The sequence below is a fragment of the Nematolebias whitei genome, chromosome 6 (genome assembly GCF_014905685.2).
Source record: "Nematolebias whitei isolate Nwh7 chromosome 6, NemWhi1, whole genome shotgun sequence".
NCBI classification, from domain to species: Eukaryota; Metazoa; Chordata; class Actinopteri; order Cyprinodontiformes; family Rivulidae; genus Nematolebias; species Nematolebias whitei.
In genome coordinates, this window is record NC_056503.1 from 22,476,723 (window position 1) to 22,494,810 (window position 18,088).

General features: G+C 39.8%; 1 protein-coding gene across 1 annotated transcript in view; it reads right to left on the reverse strand.

The window, feature by feature from the left end:
• kcnj5 (potassium inwardly rectifying channel subfamily J member 5) overlaps positions 1 to 18,088 on the reverse strand; it is a 51,694-nt gene that overhangs the window by 4,299 nt on the left and 29,307 nt on the right. The window contains exons 2-3 of the mRNA XM_037678110.1: positions 16,411 to 16,490; positions 8,966 to 9,839 (exon numbers count right to left, since the gene is read on the reverse strand). Coding sequence (XP_037534038.1) covers positions 8,966 to 9,839; positions 16,411 to 16,473 — 937 coding nt within the window. The 5' untranslated portion in view covers positions 16,474 to 16,490. The remainder of the gene's footprint in view (positions 1 to 8,965; positions 9,840 to 16,410; positions 16,491 to 18,088) is intronic.

Below are 18,088 nucleotides of genomic sequence, written 5' to 3' on the forward strand. Positions count from 1 at the left end.
GGGGGGGGGGGGGGGGTTGATGGCTGAAGCATTGGTTTGGTAGAAGTTGTTTTTTTCCTTGGTTCAAACATTTTTTGATAATTGGTGATGATATATTCTAACATAATGTCTTCACTTTTCTATATTTATTTTATATAAAAGTGAAAAATACTTACAGATCCAAACAATTTTGAGCATGAGTGTTTGGCAATTCACTATCTTTCTCATGTGTCAGACAGTCGCAGGTTTGAATTCATTTCATGCATTGGAGCGGTTCATATATCCCAGTTTCGGCTGGACGTGCGTGTGGAAGGCATCAGTTTCTCTGACATATTAGACGGGACTGTTTTTCACGAGACACATCAGTCCACGGGAGGAAGAAAGAAGGCAACAAGTTTGTACATAAAAACAAACAAACAAATCTCAACAATAATAAATCAAATATCAAGCAACATACAGTAGTCCCTCGTTTATCTAGGGTGTTTGGGACCACGCCCACCCGCGTTAAGTGAAAAACCGTAAAGTAGGGATACAGTAGTCCAAGTTCAGTTCAAGTTCTGTAAACTTTGTCATGACGTGTGCCAGGTTGTAATCACACTCATCACCTGTTCCCAATCTCCCTCCTTAAATAAACAATTTAAATACTGTAAGATTTTAAATAAACAATCCACACAGCATGGATGGTTTATTTAAAATGTTACAGTATTAAAATTTAATCTGTAGAGAAGAGAAGTGCAGCAGGACATCAAAGTGTTAGCCCTTCAAGCAGCTCTGCAGCACGGAGCCGAAATGTACTTCTTGATCAATTACACTTCAACAACTGAACATGAAGTTCTAAAATAATTAAAAATAACTTTTAGCACTTTTATATTTTGTGATTATGACGATTTTACAGCGTGACATACTTTGAATTTTAAGTTGGAAGACAAAAGTTGATCGGTGCATCTGGACAACAAAGGGTTAACCCTTCACAAACCACAGCAGGAGAAATGTGTGTGCGTGGCAGAGAAAGAGATCAGTTGATCAGCTGCAGGAGGGAGCTTCCCCTTCACTTGTGGGCTGCACACATGATGCAAATTCATGCAAAATAATTTATTTTAAATAAACAACCCATGGCTCATCCATCAATCAGCCAACTGTGTCATGTCCAATCTTACTTTGAAACACCGCGATATAGCGACTCCGCAAAAAAATGAACCGCGAAGTAGCGAGGGACTACTGTATATCCTATTTTTTACAACAGAAAATATAATGCAGTTTGTAAAATTTGTGCCATTAGTGATTCAGGAAATAAATGTCCGCCCCACGAATAGTTTTGCTCAGGAGCAGTTAAACCCTTCTTACACCTAGATGTAGCTACACACCTAAATGGAAGTCGGTAGCTCACTCATTTTTTAAGTTCTTATGCTCACAACATGCATGGATGGATGGACATATAGGATTACTTCCAATTCCCACTTCTCACTCCACAATTGGAGACAACAAACTAACAGCTGGTTGAAGACTTTTGCCTTTTTCTTCATATAAATAAAGTGGTATGGTATGGTATGGTATGGTATGGTAGGGTATGGTATGGTATGATATGGTATGGTATGATATGGTATGGTATGGTATGGTATGGTATGATATGGTATGATATGGTATGGTATGGTATGATTGGTATGGTATGGTATGGTATGATATGGTATGGTATGGTATGGTATGGTATGGTATGGTATGCTCTGTACTCAATGAATGATGTCTTGGCTGATAAGGAAATAACTACTGCTGCGTGCAACAATTTTACTTAAATCTTTAGCAATAACTGGAGTCACTCTTGTTCATCTGTTAGCAAAATATAAACTTTAAACTAGACAAATAGATAGATAGATACTTTATTTTATTTTACTTTTTTTATTTATTTATCTTATTAGCTGCTGTATTCATACCCATCTGCTCACCACAAACTCATGTTCAGGCTGCTGTTTAATACACGGCATTAGTTTACATTATTAGTGTTTAGTGTATAGCTTAAATCCTTGTATACTGTTTCTTTTTATACTTTATATTTTTTGCTGTTTTTTGGGTGTAACTGGGACCCTGTGTACACAATTTTGTTCCACCTCATGTACCGCATGTGACGTGAATGACAATAAAGAACCTTGAAAATGTCTTGTGTATCTCTGGACAGATGTAAATAAACCAGTGAAAGAGTAATAATTAAATGCAGATCAATAGATTATTAAATATTTGGAGTTCACCCATATGAATATGGCAACCAGAACTAACTGATCTTAAAAAGCACAAAAATGCCTCCAGCTCAGTCAAATTTACAGATATTAAACTAAATTTTGATGTGGTGGTAGCTGAGAGTCATTCACAACACATACTATGACAGCTTGTAATGTTATACGAGATTATGCATGATATGTTTGTAAAGGTTTGACCAAAACATCTGTAACTTTCTCATAAGACCATCTTCAACTCTGGCTCAAAGGGCAGCAGGTGACGTGCATTCCTTCAGCGAATGTAATGTTTTTAATTTTAAATATATATGAAATATTAATGTAGCTATGAAACGTTTTCAACATGTGTCTGTGTATCTACTCTATTGTTGGCCTAAAGAACATCATTTACGTTTCTCTTAGTAAAAAACACATCAAGTAACTTTTTCTGAAACTAAAACATTTTAGGCTCCGCTGAAGGTCTCTGATGTTACAGATTTTCCTAGAAATATTGTAATGTGTAATAACATACAGAAAAAAAGCTTGTTTATGCAACATAACGGGAGCTTTCTTCATTCTGAGAACTGTCATGAAGCAGGTCATACTGTGTATATCAATAATTTAACTGGGGGTAAAAGCTCAAAGCTGCCGTCTTCAGCCGAGAAGAACTAAAACATGAAAACAAAACGTATGTTGTCGGCAACACCGGTGCACAAAGATGCCCCCGCTGGCAGAGCTGCAAGAGTGTTTTTATTTTTAAGGGGATTTTCCGTTTGTTAACATCATAAAGCAATATCTTAAACCTCCTGCTGCCCTTGGGTCAAAATGACCCCTAAGGTTTTAAAACTCAGACCTCAGTAGTCATTTGAGCCAAAGGCAGCAGGAAGGATAAACAGTGTATCAAAAGCCTCAGTTGGTGTGTTTATGATGAAAAGTGCTCTTTTAAAAAAAACTAGTTTTTATATAAAATGCATGAAATGCCAGCTTTTAAAGTGCACCCAAATCTGCATGCACAGACAACAAATTGTTTCTTGTAGATTGAATATGTTCTCTTGAAGTGTTGCACCATATCTGGGATGTTAAAACAATGAATATATGACAAAATAAAAATAAAACCGGGCAACACAGCGCTTTTCTTCATTTACTTGATTTCAAAAGTTTTGCTGGAAAACAGAGACAAGAATATAAAAAAATTACTTTGCCTCCAAAGAAGTGACAAAATGAAATAGACACATTTGAAAAAGTAAAATAACTCAAAAACTAACAATAAAACGTAATTTAACAATTCTCTGCTACTGCTCTGCTCTGCACGAGTCAGGAATGTCTGCAAACGGAGAAAGTTGTTAAACAGACTCAAGCTGTACAGAAACTGTTCATTTGAGGACCTGGAATACGAACTTGATACATTTATTATAATTATAATCTGTTACAAGGATGGGGAAAATAACACAAAAGGTGAAAAACATAATTTAGTTCTAGTTTAATTTGCTGTGTTGCTACAGTCTCGCTTCATGAGCTGAGACTGTATAAGATTTATCTTCAGATTCTGTCCTTTGCAGTAACTTTTTGTCTCGAAGCAAACGTGTCAGAACTCTTTAAACTACTAGTAGTTAATATCCTACATGTTGCAGACAGCTCTGTGACCGTCCTCAGATTGAAGCAACAGAGTTTAGAAAGAGTCTGACCCGACTGTGAGCTGATGGCTGCTTTGAGTCCAGCCAAGACCCAAGAGGACTGCTGGTCTACAGAAACACCTCCAGGTTCAAAGATAATAAGATATATATCGTGCTTCAACTTTTGCGGACTCGCTCTTTTGTGGTTTTTCAACGTAAGATTGTACACGAAAAATAAAAGAAAAAAGACTGTACATGACATATGATTGTCAACTGTAATATTACTCACGTGACTGGGACAGTACGGGATACAGTAAAAAGTTAATGAAAAAATACTTTGGATAGGCACCGCCATTTAGTAGTTTTCTCTCAATAAGTCTACACTTGACAGCACGATGGCTCAGTGATTAGCACTGTCGCCACACAGCAAGAAGGTCGAGGGTTCAATCCCTAGTTGGACATGGGGTCTTTCTGTGTGGAGTTTGCATGTTCTTCTCGTGCATGCGTAAGTTTTCTCCGGGTACTCCAGTTTCCTCCCACAGACCAAAAACATGTTAGTCTGCCTTCAGGTCCGAGCCTCCCTTGCAAAAGAGATCTGTGATCTCAATGGGTTTTGCCTGGTTAAATAAAGGTTAATAAATAATAAATAAACATACTGTGTCTCCACTCAAAACAACTACATTTCCCAAGAGCCAACAGTGCTTCTGGCCGTTGCTTTCTGCTGAAATGGAGGGAAAGTTTTGATCCGATCCGAAAAAAGTTTGGTCCTTAATCATAGTGACTTTGGCGCTCAGTGGCTGCAGAAAACCATACAGAACCAACCAGGAATTGAACCAGAACCGGACTTCCAGCATCGTCTGTCAATCCGAGCACTACTTACTGGCCCAGGGAGCCTCTCTGGTGGGTGAAGTTTCGCTTGGATGTCCGGTGTTTTCTCAGGCGCTCCCCGGGACATTTTTCATCTAGATTTGGACTCAATCAGGACCATTGTGTGGTTTTGTTTGCAGTACGCAGCTACTGTACAGTATACGTATGTATGTTGTTAAAGTTATGTAGGTTTAAGAGTTTAGAACATTGCAAGAGTGTGGGAAGGATTTATACTGTAAAGCCTTAATATATATAAACAAATACTAAAATAAATATAGTCTTCTTACTTCAGTTTTTCCTTTATTACTGGGGGGTCTGGAACCTAACCCCCATAAACAAGGGACTATTATACTTGTATACTATTTTACACCACCACCAAATTTGAAATTACACAACTATTACCAGATAACATTATTTTTTACTTGTGTTGCAGCAGCAGGTAGCTGCTAATATATGTTCTAATCATATAGTAATATACATTTGACAAATAAACAACATACCATAATGTTCTCCCCACTGCTCTGACACTGGGAGCTGGCAGTGTGACCCAGGGTAGGCAGGGGGCAGCCAACACTTGTCTGAGCTGTGTTGTTCTTTGTCCAGGCTGCTGCTGCATATCTGACACAGAACACCAGCACGCCCTCCATGATGGAGGGGTAAGAAGCTACCAACAACTTCTCCTCCACCCTCCTGCCAGCCTTGGGTCAAAACAACTACGAGGCCTTAGTGTTCAAACAGAGACCTCGGGCGTCATTGACCCAAGGTCAGCAGGAGGGTTAACCAGTGCTGGATGACCAGCTGAGGTTTATTTATTATATTTTTCCATGTGTGATCGCACGTTGAAAACCATGACCAGGATTAAAGTGTTCCTAACCCCCACCACCACCACCACCACGTTTCATGTGTTTTCTCGTGTTTAAACAAGTAAAATCACGTGATGTTCCACACGTGAACTTTGAGTCCTTTTGCTCCATTTTATTTTATTTTTTTACAGGAAACAGGAAGTTTGTGTAACTTTTTGGTAAAGAAAATGTTTCTCTTGACCTCACTTGTTAACCGTTAGCTCATCCATCCAATCAGTATTAAACTTTATTTCTCAAAGCTGATATCAATCAAAGGGCTATGTACAACAGGTAGGATGTTTTTTGCTCATATCTACTCAACAGAACCCCATCTGAAAAAACCTGAGCTACCACACAGATCAAATTTAATCCCATCTTTTCATGTAGATTTGTTTTTATTGTGTGCAGTTCTTTGGCTCTTATGGGGGTGCGCCTTACTTTGGGTACAACCTTAGAATTTCTGTTTTTATGTCAAAGCTTTGTTGAAACAGTCTGGATTGGGTCCAAGTTGAACTATTTTTGTAGCATGCTCACTCCTACTTTCTTTTGTTTGGCCTTTCTTAGAACAGGGGAGTTCATTTACTGCTTTTAGAGAGTGCAGTCTTTTATTTCCACTTTCTTGTAAGGTCATAACAATTGGTTTCATTTTAATAACATCCACTTGGGTTTGTTATTTTCACTTGACACCCTCTAACATGTTTAAACTTATAGTTATTTTTTTTTTGCTCTAAAAATCCTTTACCTCTTATTATATTTTCTTATTCCTTATATTTCCTGGTGGAGCTGGAAACAGGATGATTTGGAGTTTTCATATAATATGTGACGATGAATGGTAACCTGGACATTATTTGTTTGAAAGTCAGATATTTTTAATCTAAAATATAAAATAGATTGTAATTTATATCACTTTTAAGAATTTTTACAGCCTTGAACCGCTTGAACTTGACATGCACCGTGGTGACGCTGATGACAAACTGGTGATGGAAAAACCTTCACCGTATCAGAGCTACTACGTTTTTATGACGTATGTGCCGCTTGCTAAGTTCCACATGTGAGTGGAAAGTGGGTCAGGTTCAGAGTAAATTCAGGATTGTTCATCACCAGGCGGTCAAGGACAGAGACTACATGATCCAGACACAACAACGCTGCTGCTGGAGGAGCAAAGGGTGACATCATTTCTGACTCAGACATCCAACAGTGGAAGAAGCTCTGAAGCTTCTGAAGTTTTGCATGGAAAAAACATCTATAACATGAACAAAACAGGGTGCCATTATTCTTTTCAATGCAAAGGTTTTGGTCAGACTGAGTTGTTTCTGATTTTACTTTATAAACAAATCTACCACAATTTAAAGGCCAAGTGTTCCTTGTCTCATGACGATGTAGAGGAGCATCAAACCTGCAGGTCAAAGTTTAGACTCAGATCATTTTTGATGAGAAATCACAGAGTTGTAGATGTTTTTGGTCAAATCTTGCAAATGATATAACAGTCTGCATTTTATGTGTTAGATTCATGGACTTGCTTTACTAAACTAAACAAGCAGTACCCCAATGTCTCCTGTAGCTGGAAGGTTTGAATAGTGAGTGTTTGTAGTTTTTGCGGTGAGTGTTTTTCTGGATTGGAATTGAACAGGGAAAACAAGTAAACCTTAATGGTTTTGGTGCAAGATATTTAAACAACTGTTAAGTTCATGGCAAAAACCAACACAGCCATGTTCCTGCTTTTAGTATTTTACATCACTTTATAATGTAGTTGTTTTTTGTTTCATTTTAATTTATTCTCTTTACCTTTCATTTTATATGATTGTTTATTGTTGTCTGTACCTCATCTGTGTTCTTTGTTTAAAACAGGTCTCTCTTGTAAATGAGTCCTCAAGGATCAAAGAGACTAACCTGTATAAATAAAACTTGACTGAAAAATAATTATTCAGTTGGTGTCAATGGTGGACTTGGCCCTGTAGATAAATCTTCAACAACTCGGTCATTTGAGGAAACTATACTTTTAAGCAATATATAAAAATAGAAAGCATAATTTCCTCAAATGAGCAGAATGGTCAGTTTACATAACTAGATGGTGGTGGGCATCTTGGATTTTGAATGTGGCAACCCAATTTTTAAGAGTGACCTTTCTTACTAATGGATGCTGCCACACAACAAAATGGAAGTTGGCACTTGATTTATTTTTCAAGTTATCATGTTCCCAATATGGACTAATGGAGAGACTAAAGAAAAGTATTTCCTTTTCCTCCTCTTCGCTCCACGATGGGGGACAACAAACCAAATAAAAAATTTCTATCCTGGCTGAATCCATTTGTGGCTGTCTCCAGTGGTCACTGTGCAGCATTGAGGGTACACACTATTAGTAAAGTATGAAGAAACAATTACTAGCTTAATACTTTTGCACAGTAATGAGTCAATCTTGTGCCTGCTTAGTCCGGCATTCGGGGTCCTCCCGTGACAGCAGCAACAACATACGTGCATGCCTGCCATGTAAACCTTACCAGCCTGAATCTGGGAATTTACCCCAAACAAAGACTAGCAGTGAGGGTAGCTACACTTCATTCATTTGGAAATAAACAATTTAAAGACATCACCTTGAAACAGCAACAGTGGAGATGAGGGCTGCAATGAACACCTGGAGACCATTGCGAGGTGCTGGAAGATTCCAGTCATTTGGTTCATTTAGAGAAATACTTTTAATAAACAACAAATGAAGATTGAATGTGACCTGTAATTTTACTGAGAGGAAGATGCACCAACTCAGTCAGTATTCAGTATTAATCTGTGAATCCTCACTAGAATTGGTCTAACCTCTGAATTTATATAATAATAATGTATGCTTCATTTAAAGTCAGTTACGGTCTTCATTACATAAATTGAAAAACGTAAAAATTACAGAGCTCACAGTTACACCATCATTTTGCAAATGTTGTCTTTCTAACCATTTATTCAAGCTTCTATTGCTCAGTAATGTATATGCTCCATCCAGCCATCCATTTTCTTTACCCGCTTTTTCCTTTTCTCGTCACTGGGGTCACTGGTGGTGCCCATATCTAGCTATCACTGTGCAAGAGGCAGGGGACACCCTGGACAGGTCTCCAGTTCATCACAGGGACACATAGAGACAAACAACCATTCACTCTCTCACTCACACCTAGAGACAATTTAGAGTCACCAATCAACGTAACATGCATGTTTTTGGTCAGTGGGAGGAAACTGGAGTACCTGGAGAAAATCCACACATGCACGGAGAGAAGATGTGGAGTCAGGAGACTGAGTTTCAACTCCCTGTCAGGAGTTGAACCAGCGACATGCTCGCTGAGAGGCAGCATCTCTACCAACTGCGCCACCATGCCACCCTGATCTCCATATTTTTCCTATTCATCTATAATGAATAAATAAGTTATTTTTTCTCTCCCCTCTCTCACTTTTGATAAGCCATCCCTTGTACCACCTTTCATACCTGTGGCCTCCACCATGCCCTCAAGGATGACCACAATCTCGAACTCCTCCTTCTCCATCTGGGTCAGTGACATTTCCCAGAAGGGACTCTTCTCGTTGATCTCATGGGAGATGATGAGCGGTGACACTAAAAACAGCCGGTCGTCCCCTGTGTCGAAGCCGATGTTGATGTCAGTCTGGTTGAGTGGGATGAACTCCCCCTCTTTGGTTTGCTGTGAGCGAATTAGCTTCGCTCTGATCGATGCCTCCACGATGTGAGAGTTCCTCAGGTCTCCCACCCGAAACATCAGGCACATCTTGTTATCTCGCACTGATATGACGGCCTTATGTGAAAACATGAGTGTCTCGGCACGGTTCTTTGGCTGTGAAATCTTGACAAACATGCAGCCTACCATGATGGCGTTGACTATGGATCCCAAGATGGCCTGCACCAAAAGTAGTATGATGCCTTCAGGGCATCTTTCTGTGATTACACGATAGCCATACCCAATGGTGGTCTCCGTCTCGATGGAGAAGAGGAAAGCCGAGACAAAACTGTTCAGATTTTCCACACAAGGAGTCCAGCCATCCTCATCGGCGTGTACCAGATCTCCACGAATGAGTGCGATCAGCCACCAGAGAAATCCAAAGAAAAGCCAATTGATCACATAGACCAGTGTGAAAATTAAAAGGCTAAAACGCCACCGTAGATCCACCAACGTAGTGAATAAATCACTGAGGTAACGGTAGGTCTCTTGCACATTTCCATGGTGAACGTTGCACTTGCCATCCTTCTGCACATACCGCTGTCGAGGCCTTTTCACTGGTTCAGAAATCAAGTGGGTTCGCTCGGTTGATATCTGGGCCTCCCTCAGATGTTTAGGAAGTTTCTTCACCTAAGTTAAAAAAAAAATCAGAAGAGAACAAAAAGTAAAAAAAAACAGTCAGGATGAAAGAACAACATGAGCAACTGTTTTTCTCCCCCAAGGTCTTTCTCTGCACTTGTTTCTTTCAGTAAATGTTTTATTTCTGCTTCAGTCTATTGGTGCTGAAGGATGAAGGTGTTAACCTGTTTTATGTGATTTTCTTCAGCCTTTGCAAAAATTCACACCAGATGGATCACAGCTACTAGAATGGAAAATGTAATCAAGCACAGCTATGAAGTTGCCTCTCTGTGCAGCTTGACACTGACATGACAGGAGGCACTTTATGTGTGTTTGACAGGGACAGAAAAGAAACAGGAGGTGAGGACACAACAAGGACACAGAGGTCTTTGATGTGTTGGCCCTCATCCAGCAAGGGATCTGACTCTAGAGCTGTATCCTGTCTCCTCCCTGTCCCCTGTGTCCCTCTTCTCACACGCTAAGGGCAGATCTTCACGCTGTCCTTAAAACCAGCAGACTACGCCCTTGGAGACTACCTGCTCAAGATTAGAACATTACAGCACTTTGGTGAACAGTGTTGCTTTTAAAAGTGTTTTATAAATAAAGATGTAAATATTGTAACCATTCCTTACCCACTGAAATAAATAATTTATTTAGCTTTTGGTTCTGGTTAGAGTCTCAAACATCTACCAACAGACAGATCTCGAAACTGCCAAGGACATCTCAGCAACACACTGACATTCCCACCCTCAGCTGATAAGTAGATCCAGTGGTGGATCCAGGGGTGGCCATGGCCACCCTAGAAAAATATTTGATCCCACCCCACTGACCACTCCTATTACCACTTTGAACAAGCAGGTTTTAGATGGCTACATCCTATCACAGTAAGAACTTGGACAAACATGCACTTGCAAGTAATACATTCATTCAACCTTTATTTATACAGGTTAGTCTCATTGAGCCTCCTTAACAAGAGAGACCTGTTTTAAACAAAGAATACAGATGAGGTACAGACAACAATAGATAATCATATAAAATCAAAAGTAAATAGAATAAATTATATAAAAACAAAACAAAAACAGCTACATTATAAAGTGATAACTACTCCTATAGAATACTGCTGCTAATGCTAATTTTACTGGTGTCAATTTTAATGCTAGTTCAATTACTGAATGCTAATACTGCTAACGTTAGTTCAATTAATGCTAATACTGCTAATGCTAGTTCTACTAATGTTAACGGTAATATTGCTAATGCTAGTTCTATTACTGTTAATACAATTGTACATTGTACATCAACAATTCAATTAGAGCCAATTAGATATGGCTGCCAAACTCTAGTGATCTTAGAAAACACAAAAACTGAAAGTTAATTAAAATTTACAGATACTGAGCTGAACTTTGGTGTGGTAGTAGCTGTGAGTGATCCCTAACATGTAGTGAAGACTAACTGATCATCTGAGATCTCCTAATTTTGTGTGCATACGTTTTTCTTTTTTTTACTAAAACTTTGTTTGACTAAAAAGGTCATTAGTTTTGTTTGTTTCCTGTAAAACTAACTCTGTCTGTTTCTTTTAGCATGTGATACTCCACCTGAACAGGTTGTGGCAGATTTTTTTTATGTGACATTAATATCATATGCAAACGTGAAGAAGATAGGTAGCATCACTTAATTAAAAACGTGCAGTTTCGCTGTTTATACATCAGACTTCTGCTGTCAATTTCATAATTAAGAATAAGAAAGTCGAGAACATAATTGTCAAACCCACACTGAACAAAACAACTAATAAGAACAACATAGCTAGACACACAGTTAGAAAAAGTCCATACATTTTTGTTGCTTCTTCTTCTTCTTTCAGCTTTTCCCTCTTCAGGGGGCGCCACAGCGAGTCATCCTCCTCCACCTTACTCTGTCCTCTGCATCCTCTGTCCTCACTCCAACTACCTTCATGTCCTCTCTAACTGCATCCATATATCTCCTTTTTGGCCTTCCTCTTTGTCTTTTTCCTGGCAGCTGCATGTCTAACATCCTTCTACCAATATACTCACAGTCCCTCCTCTTGACATGTCCAAACCATCTCAGTCTGGCCTCCCTAACTTTATCTCCCAGTTGTTCAACCTGTGCTGTACCTCTGATGATCTCATTCCTAATATTATCCAGCCTCGTCACTCCTAAGGAGAACCTCAGCATCTTCATTTCTGCCACTTCCAGTTCTTTCTCCTGTCTTTTGGTCAATGCCACTGTCACCAGACCATACAATATAGCTGGTCTCACCACTGTCTTGTAAACTTTTCCTTTGACCACTCTTTGACCAAACTTTTCGCCATCCACTCCATCCTGCCTGGACTCTCTTTTTCACTTCTTTACCACATTCCCCATTTTCATGGACAGTGTACTTGAACCTTCAATTACCAATTACTTGAAGTCCTGCACCTTTGTGACCTCTGCTCCTTGTAGCCTCACTGTTACACCGGCCTCCTTCTCATTCACTCACATGTACTCTGTCTTACTGCGGCTGACTTTCATTCCTCTTCTTTCAAGTGCATACCTCCACTTCTCCATGTTCTCTTCCACCTGTCTTCTGTTCTCAACACAGATCACAATGTCATCTGCAAACATCATAGTCAATGGGGATTCTTGCCTGACCTCATTTGTTAGTCGGTCCATCACCAGAGCAAACAAGAAGGGGCTCAGAGCCGATCCTTGATGCAATCCCACCTCCACCTTGAAGCTATCTGTCATTCCTACAGTACATCTCACCACTGTCCTGCTGTCCTCATACATGTCCTGTAGCAGTCTAACATACTTTTCTGCCACTCCAGAGTTCCTCATGCAATACCACACCTCCTCTCTTGGCACTCTGTCATATGCTTTTTCTAAATCTACAAATACACAATGGGGTTCTTTCTGACTCTCTCTGTACTTCTCCATCAGCATTCTCAAGGCAGAGATGGCATCTGTGGTGCTCTTTCTTGGCATGAAACCATACTGCTGCTCACAGATGGTCACCTCTCGTCTAATTCTTTCTTCCACAACTCTCTCCCAGATCTTCATCGTGTGGCTCATCAACTTAATTCCCCTGTAGTTGCTACAACTCTGTACATCACCCTTGTTCTTAAAAATGGGCACCAGCACACTTCTTCTCCATTCCGCAGGCATTTTCTCACCCTCATATATGCCATTGAATTTTTGAGTCAAAAACATCACTGCCATCTCTCCAAGACATTTCCAAACATCCACTGGTATGTCAACAGGTCCTACTGCCTTCCCCTTCTTCATTCTTTTCAGAGCTTTCCTGACTTCACCTTCACTAATCTTTTCCACTTCCTGATCCACAGTTTCTATGACCTCTACTCTTCTTTCTCTTTCATTCTCTTCATTCATTAGCTCCTCAAAGTACTCCTTCCATCTTCCTGTCACACTCTCCTCACTTGTTAGAACATTACCATTTCTATCCTTAATAAGCCTAACCTGCTGCACATCCTTTACAGCCTGATCCCTCTGTCTTGCCAATCGGTACAAGTCCTTCTCACCCTCTTTATTGTCCAGCCTCCCATACAACTCATTGTATGCCCTCTGCTTACGTCCCATCTCCTTATATTCCTGTCTCCTCTCTTCAGTCCTCTCACTGTCATATTTCTTCTTGGCTAGTCTCTTTCTTTGAACGGCATCCTGCACTTCGCTATTCCACCGCCAGGTTTCCTTATCATCCATTCTTTGTCCAGATGACACATCAAGTACCTTCCTACCTGTCTCTCTAATTACTGTTGTTGTAGTAGCCCAGTCATTTGGAAGTTCTTCTTACTACCCAGGGCCTTTAACAGCTCCTCTCCAAATTTATCACAACATTCTCCCTTCTTCAGCTTCCACCGTTTGGTCTTCTTCTCTGATTTTACTCTTTTTCTCTTCTTCACAACAACCGTCATTCTACACACAACCATCCGATGCTGTCTGGCCACGCTCTCCCCTGCCACAACTTTACAGTCCCCAATCTCCCTAAGGTTTTCTCTTCTACACAGAATGTAGTCGACCTGTGTACTCCTTCCTCCACTCATAGGTCACTCTATGTTCCTCCCTCTGTTGGAAATAGATATTGACTATAGCCATTTCCATTCTCTTGGCAAAATCCACCACCATCTGTCCTTCCTGGTGTCTTTCCTTGACACCAATCCTACCCATCACTTCCTCATCCCCTCTGTTTCCTTCACCAACATGTCCATTCAGGTCTGTTCTGATCACCACTCTTTCCTCCCTGGGAATACTCTCTATCACTTCTTCCATATCTTTCCAAAATATATCTTTCTCCTCATCATCACATCCAACCTGTGGAGCATAACCACTGATGATGTTTAGCATCAGACCTTCTACTTCTACCTTCAGGCACATCACCCTATCTGACACTCTCTTCACCTCTACTATATTATTTGCCAACTCCTCCTTCAGGACCACCCCTACCCCATTTCTCTTTCTATCCACACCATGGTAAAACAGTTTGAACCCTGTGCCAATGTTGTGAGCCTTGCTGCCCTTCCACTTGGTCTCTTGGACACATAAAACATCTACCTTTCTTCTCTGCATCATTTCAACCAGCTCTCTACCTTTGCCTGTCATTGTCCCCACATTTAGAGTTGCAACCCTCAGTCCTACATTCTTCACTTTCTTCTTCTCCCTCAGTCTACTGACACGTTTCCCTCCTCATGGTCTTCGATTAACAGTAGCACATATTCTGCTGTTTGTCAACAGCACCGGTGGTGGTCGTTGTTAACCCGGGCCTCGACCGACCCGGTATGGTTTCACTTTGATGAACTCGCAATATGGTTTTGGCAAAAGTGTTTTACATTGGATGCCATTCCTGACACAACCCTCACCATTTACCTGGGCTTGGGACCTGCACAAGAGATACACTGGCTTGTGCTCCCTACTGGCTGGTTTGGGTTATCCTTTTTTTTTTTTTACCTACGCAGGCAGTGTAAAAAAAAAGGAAATAACCAAGAGACACTTCAAAATCCAGAGCAAATTGGCATGTAGGCTAAAAAAATACATCATTTTCTGGGAGCAATGGTCCCAGTCTGGCTACCTCCATGAATATTGTCCGTTTCGGCCTCTGAGACATCACAATGACTGCTAAAGTCTTTTGCTGCTAATTGACAAAATACTCTCCAGAGTCGTGCTCATATTGCCCGGAAAGTTCCATCCACTTGTGCTTACTGTACACCAGATGAATCACAAAGGCCATCGTTCTCACAGTTTAGCTGCCAAAAAGCACAAAGGCAACAGTGTAATTCCAGTGCAGAAACTTAATCTGCCAGGTGAGTTCATTAAAGGTTAAGGAGATTAAGGGACATTTCACTGCTCTCCTGAACATGAGCATGTTCAGTCAAGTCTAGATGTCCACTTTTGATTTGTTGTGTAATTATCTGAGTTGATCCTTGTTTTAAATGAAAAAGAGCGTACGTTAACCTGCACCACAATTAGCAGCTGGATGATAATTCATCATTTACCCTCCTAAAGACTGAGCTTAAGGAAAATGGGTCGCACATGTGTCATGCTCAAGGCCTGAGGGCCAAATATGGCCCTTGTTAAAATCTTATCTGGCTCACGAGATGATATTTCAAAAGTGAAATATTTTTGTTGCTTTTCATTTTACATAAAAAAATGATAATACCTTATTTAGTGCAGAGTTCTTAAAACAGTGGTCCAACTCTGAAGCCAAGAAAAAAAAAATAGTTGGATTTTTTTCCCTAATCTTTAATTTTAATGAGAAAAAAATCAAAATACCATGTCAAATGAGACTGAAAAACATTTGTTGAGGAATTTGTGACCAAGAAAAGATGTCAGGTATCTGACTGGAGTTAAATTATTAATGAAACTGGCCATTGGTCCGAAAAAAGTTTTGGACTTTGTCCCTCTTTGGTGACTGAGTTTTACACCCCTGTAAGCACTTTTCAAAATAATATATTAATATTTAACGTGTGCAATAATTCCTTTTGTATGAAACAAACCCAACCTGAACTAATCTCATTTAATCCTTTGGGGTGTTCTGAGTTGTAGAAGTAGCTGTCTCAAGCAGCACCGCTTCTGTAGTCAATATATAACCTGAGAGCGATGATCCATAGACAAATTAATTAGCTGTCTCTGCATGGCATTTGTTTGGTAATTAGAAGGTTTTTTTTATCTTGTCACTGAGCCTTTCTGGTCTGGTTTGAGTAGGCACCAAAACTTCCAGTTAGCTTGGGATTTAGTCCAGATAAAAGCACCGTTCTACTGTCTGTCATAGGAGCCAAGGTGAATGTCCTAGTCTTTCCTGCCAATGCCAAGAAAACTGAACTATGTATTTAGTACTTGGTATCTATAAATGTCGATTCATAGAGTTGTCTTTATCTGTAAAGAATTGTTAGTGCATATATTTAACTTTAAACAGTCTGGTTAGTTTCTGACAAACCACATGGGTTTATGTTCTCCTGTTCTCTCTTAATGATCACTAATAATCATAAAAATTCTGTTTCTGACAGTGTTTCTCTAATCTCTTGCAGATGGGGTAGTACTCTACCACTGAGGAGGATGTGGTGCTTTTGCAGTTTACCTGTGCAGGTGTTACTCCTGTCTCCATGTTGTGGTCCATGAGGACACAAGAATCTCCTGCCATTCTCCGCTGAAGAACACCTGAGGGACATAAAGATAATCATGCATTTAATAATCATTCCTATTCCTTGTATGAATTTATCAGAGCACAGTGACAGTTTGTTCTTTGGTGCTTAGGTCCCATTCACACCATGACTTATGGAATCTATTAAAACACTGGTGAACCGTAGCAAGTTTGTAACCGGCTCCTTCATTGTGAAGCCAGTCATGGTGCTGCCACACTCTTAGTATTTGCACAATAGGTATTTTACGTTCAGCATCCTAGAGACACTGTACTGCACCTCCACAACCTGCTCTGGCATGGCTGCCATGGAGTTCATCAGGATGCAGATGGAAAAATTCACACCACACTATGTTACCCCCACTTTATAATAGCTGTACTAGGTTGGCACAATCTCTGTCAAAGCTGGGTTTTTTTTTTTAATATCATTTTCTTTCACTTGTTCTTCTCAGTTTGTATGCTTCCTTTTATGACTGTCTTCTGTTGTCTTTGTTGTCTACTGTTGTCATCACTCTTTGTTAAAATCAGGTCTCTCTTGTGAATGAGTCCCAGAGGCTTAATGGGATTAACCTGTATAAATAAAGGTTGAATGAAAAGGGTGTCTTGCTCAGAGACACTAGTCTGGGGATTAGGCCTGTGGCTTTCGGGTCCCGAGTCAGCTGCCCTGCCTCTACCCCACCTCGGCCCCCCTACCCCGAAAATACCAGGAAAAAAAAAAAATCAAAGTACTCTCAAAACAGTTTAAGATAAATTACTCAAACTTGTTTTCGTTCAGATAGGCAGTTGAAAAGGCAACACATTATTGCCCCAAGTTGCTTTGACTTGTGAAACCGTGGCCCTGGGAGTCAAATATTGGCACAATTGAATCAGAAATTGTATGAATACAAGCGTGGTGGGTGTTGGCAGATTTTCAGTGTCTTTGACTATGTGAGCATGGAAACCTTGATGAAGCTTTTATCCATTCAGCCTTTGAACTCACACTTATCTTGATAACATATTTGTGTCTGCTCTGCTATAATTTCTAAAATTGTGTAGGAGTGAAAACCAGCATGATCCACACACCATTAAAATAATAAAGACATTAAATGTAAAGATCAGTGGTAGCTTCGAACACTATTAAACTCTGCCATCAGTAAATACTAACGATACTTTTACCATATTCTCAAATTAACTACTGTCCAAAACATATAGGACTATCATTCTTTAAAATAAACCAATTATAAAAAAATATATATTTTTATTCTTTCAGTATAAAATCTAAATTTTTAAAATAAGCAGATCAACATGCTAACCATTAAAATTCTACTGTTGACCCAGTCTTGATATTCTTTTTATTTCATTTAAATGACTACTTGTACATATTGGCCTCAAAATGTTATTTCTTTAGTCTACTTAAAATTGTTGTTTGTGACATGTGAAAACTCCCATTTACTTTAAAAACTATCCATCCATCCATCCATTATCTTTACCCGTTTGTTCCATTTTGGGTCACGGGGGTCACTGGTGCCCATGTCCAGCAATCACTGTGCGAGGGGCGGGGTACACCCTGGATGGGTCGCAAGTCCATCGCAGGGCCACATAGAGACAAACGAGACAAACAACCATTCACTCTCTCACT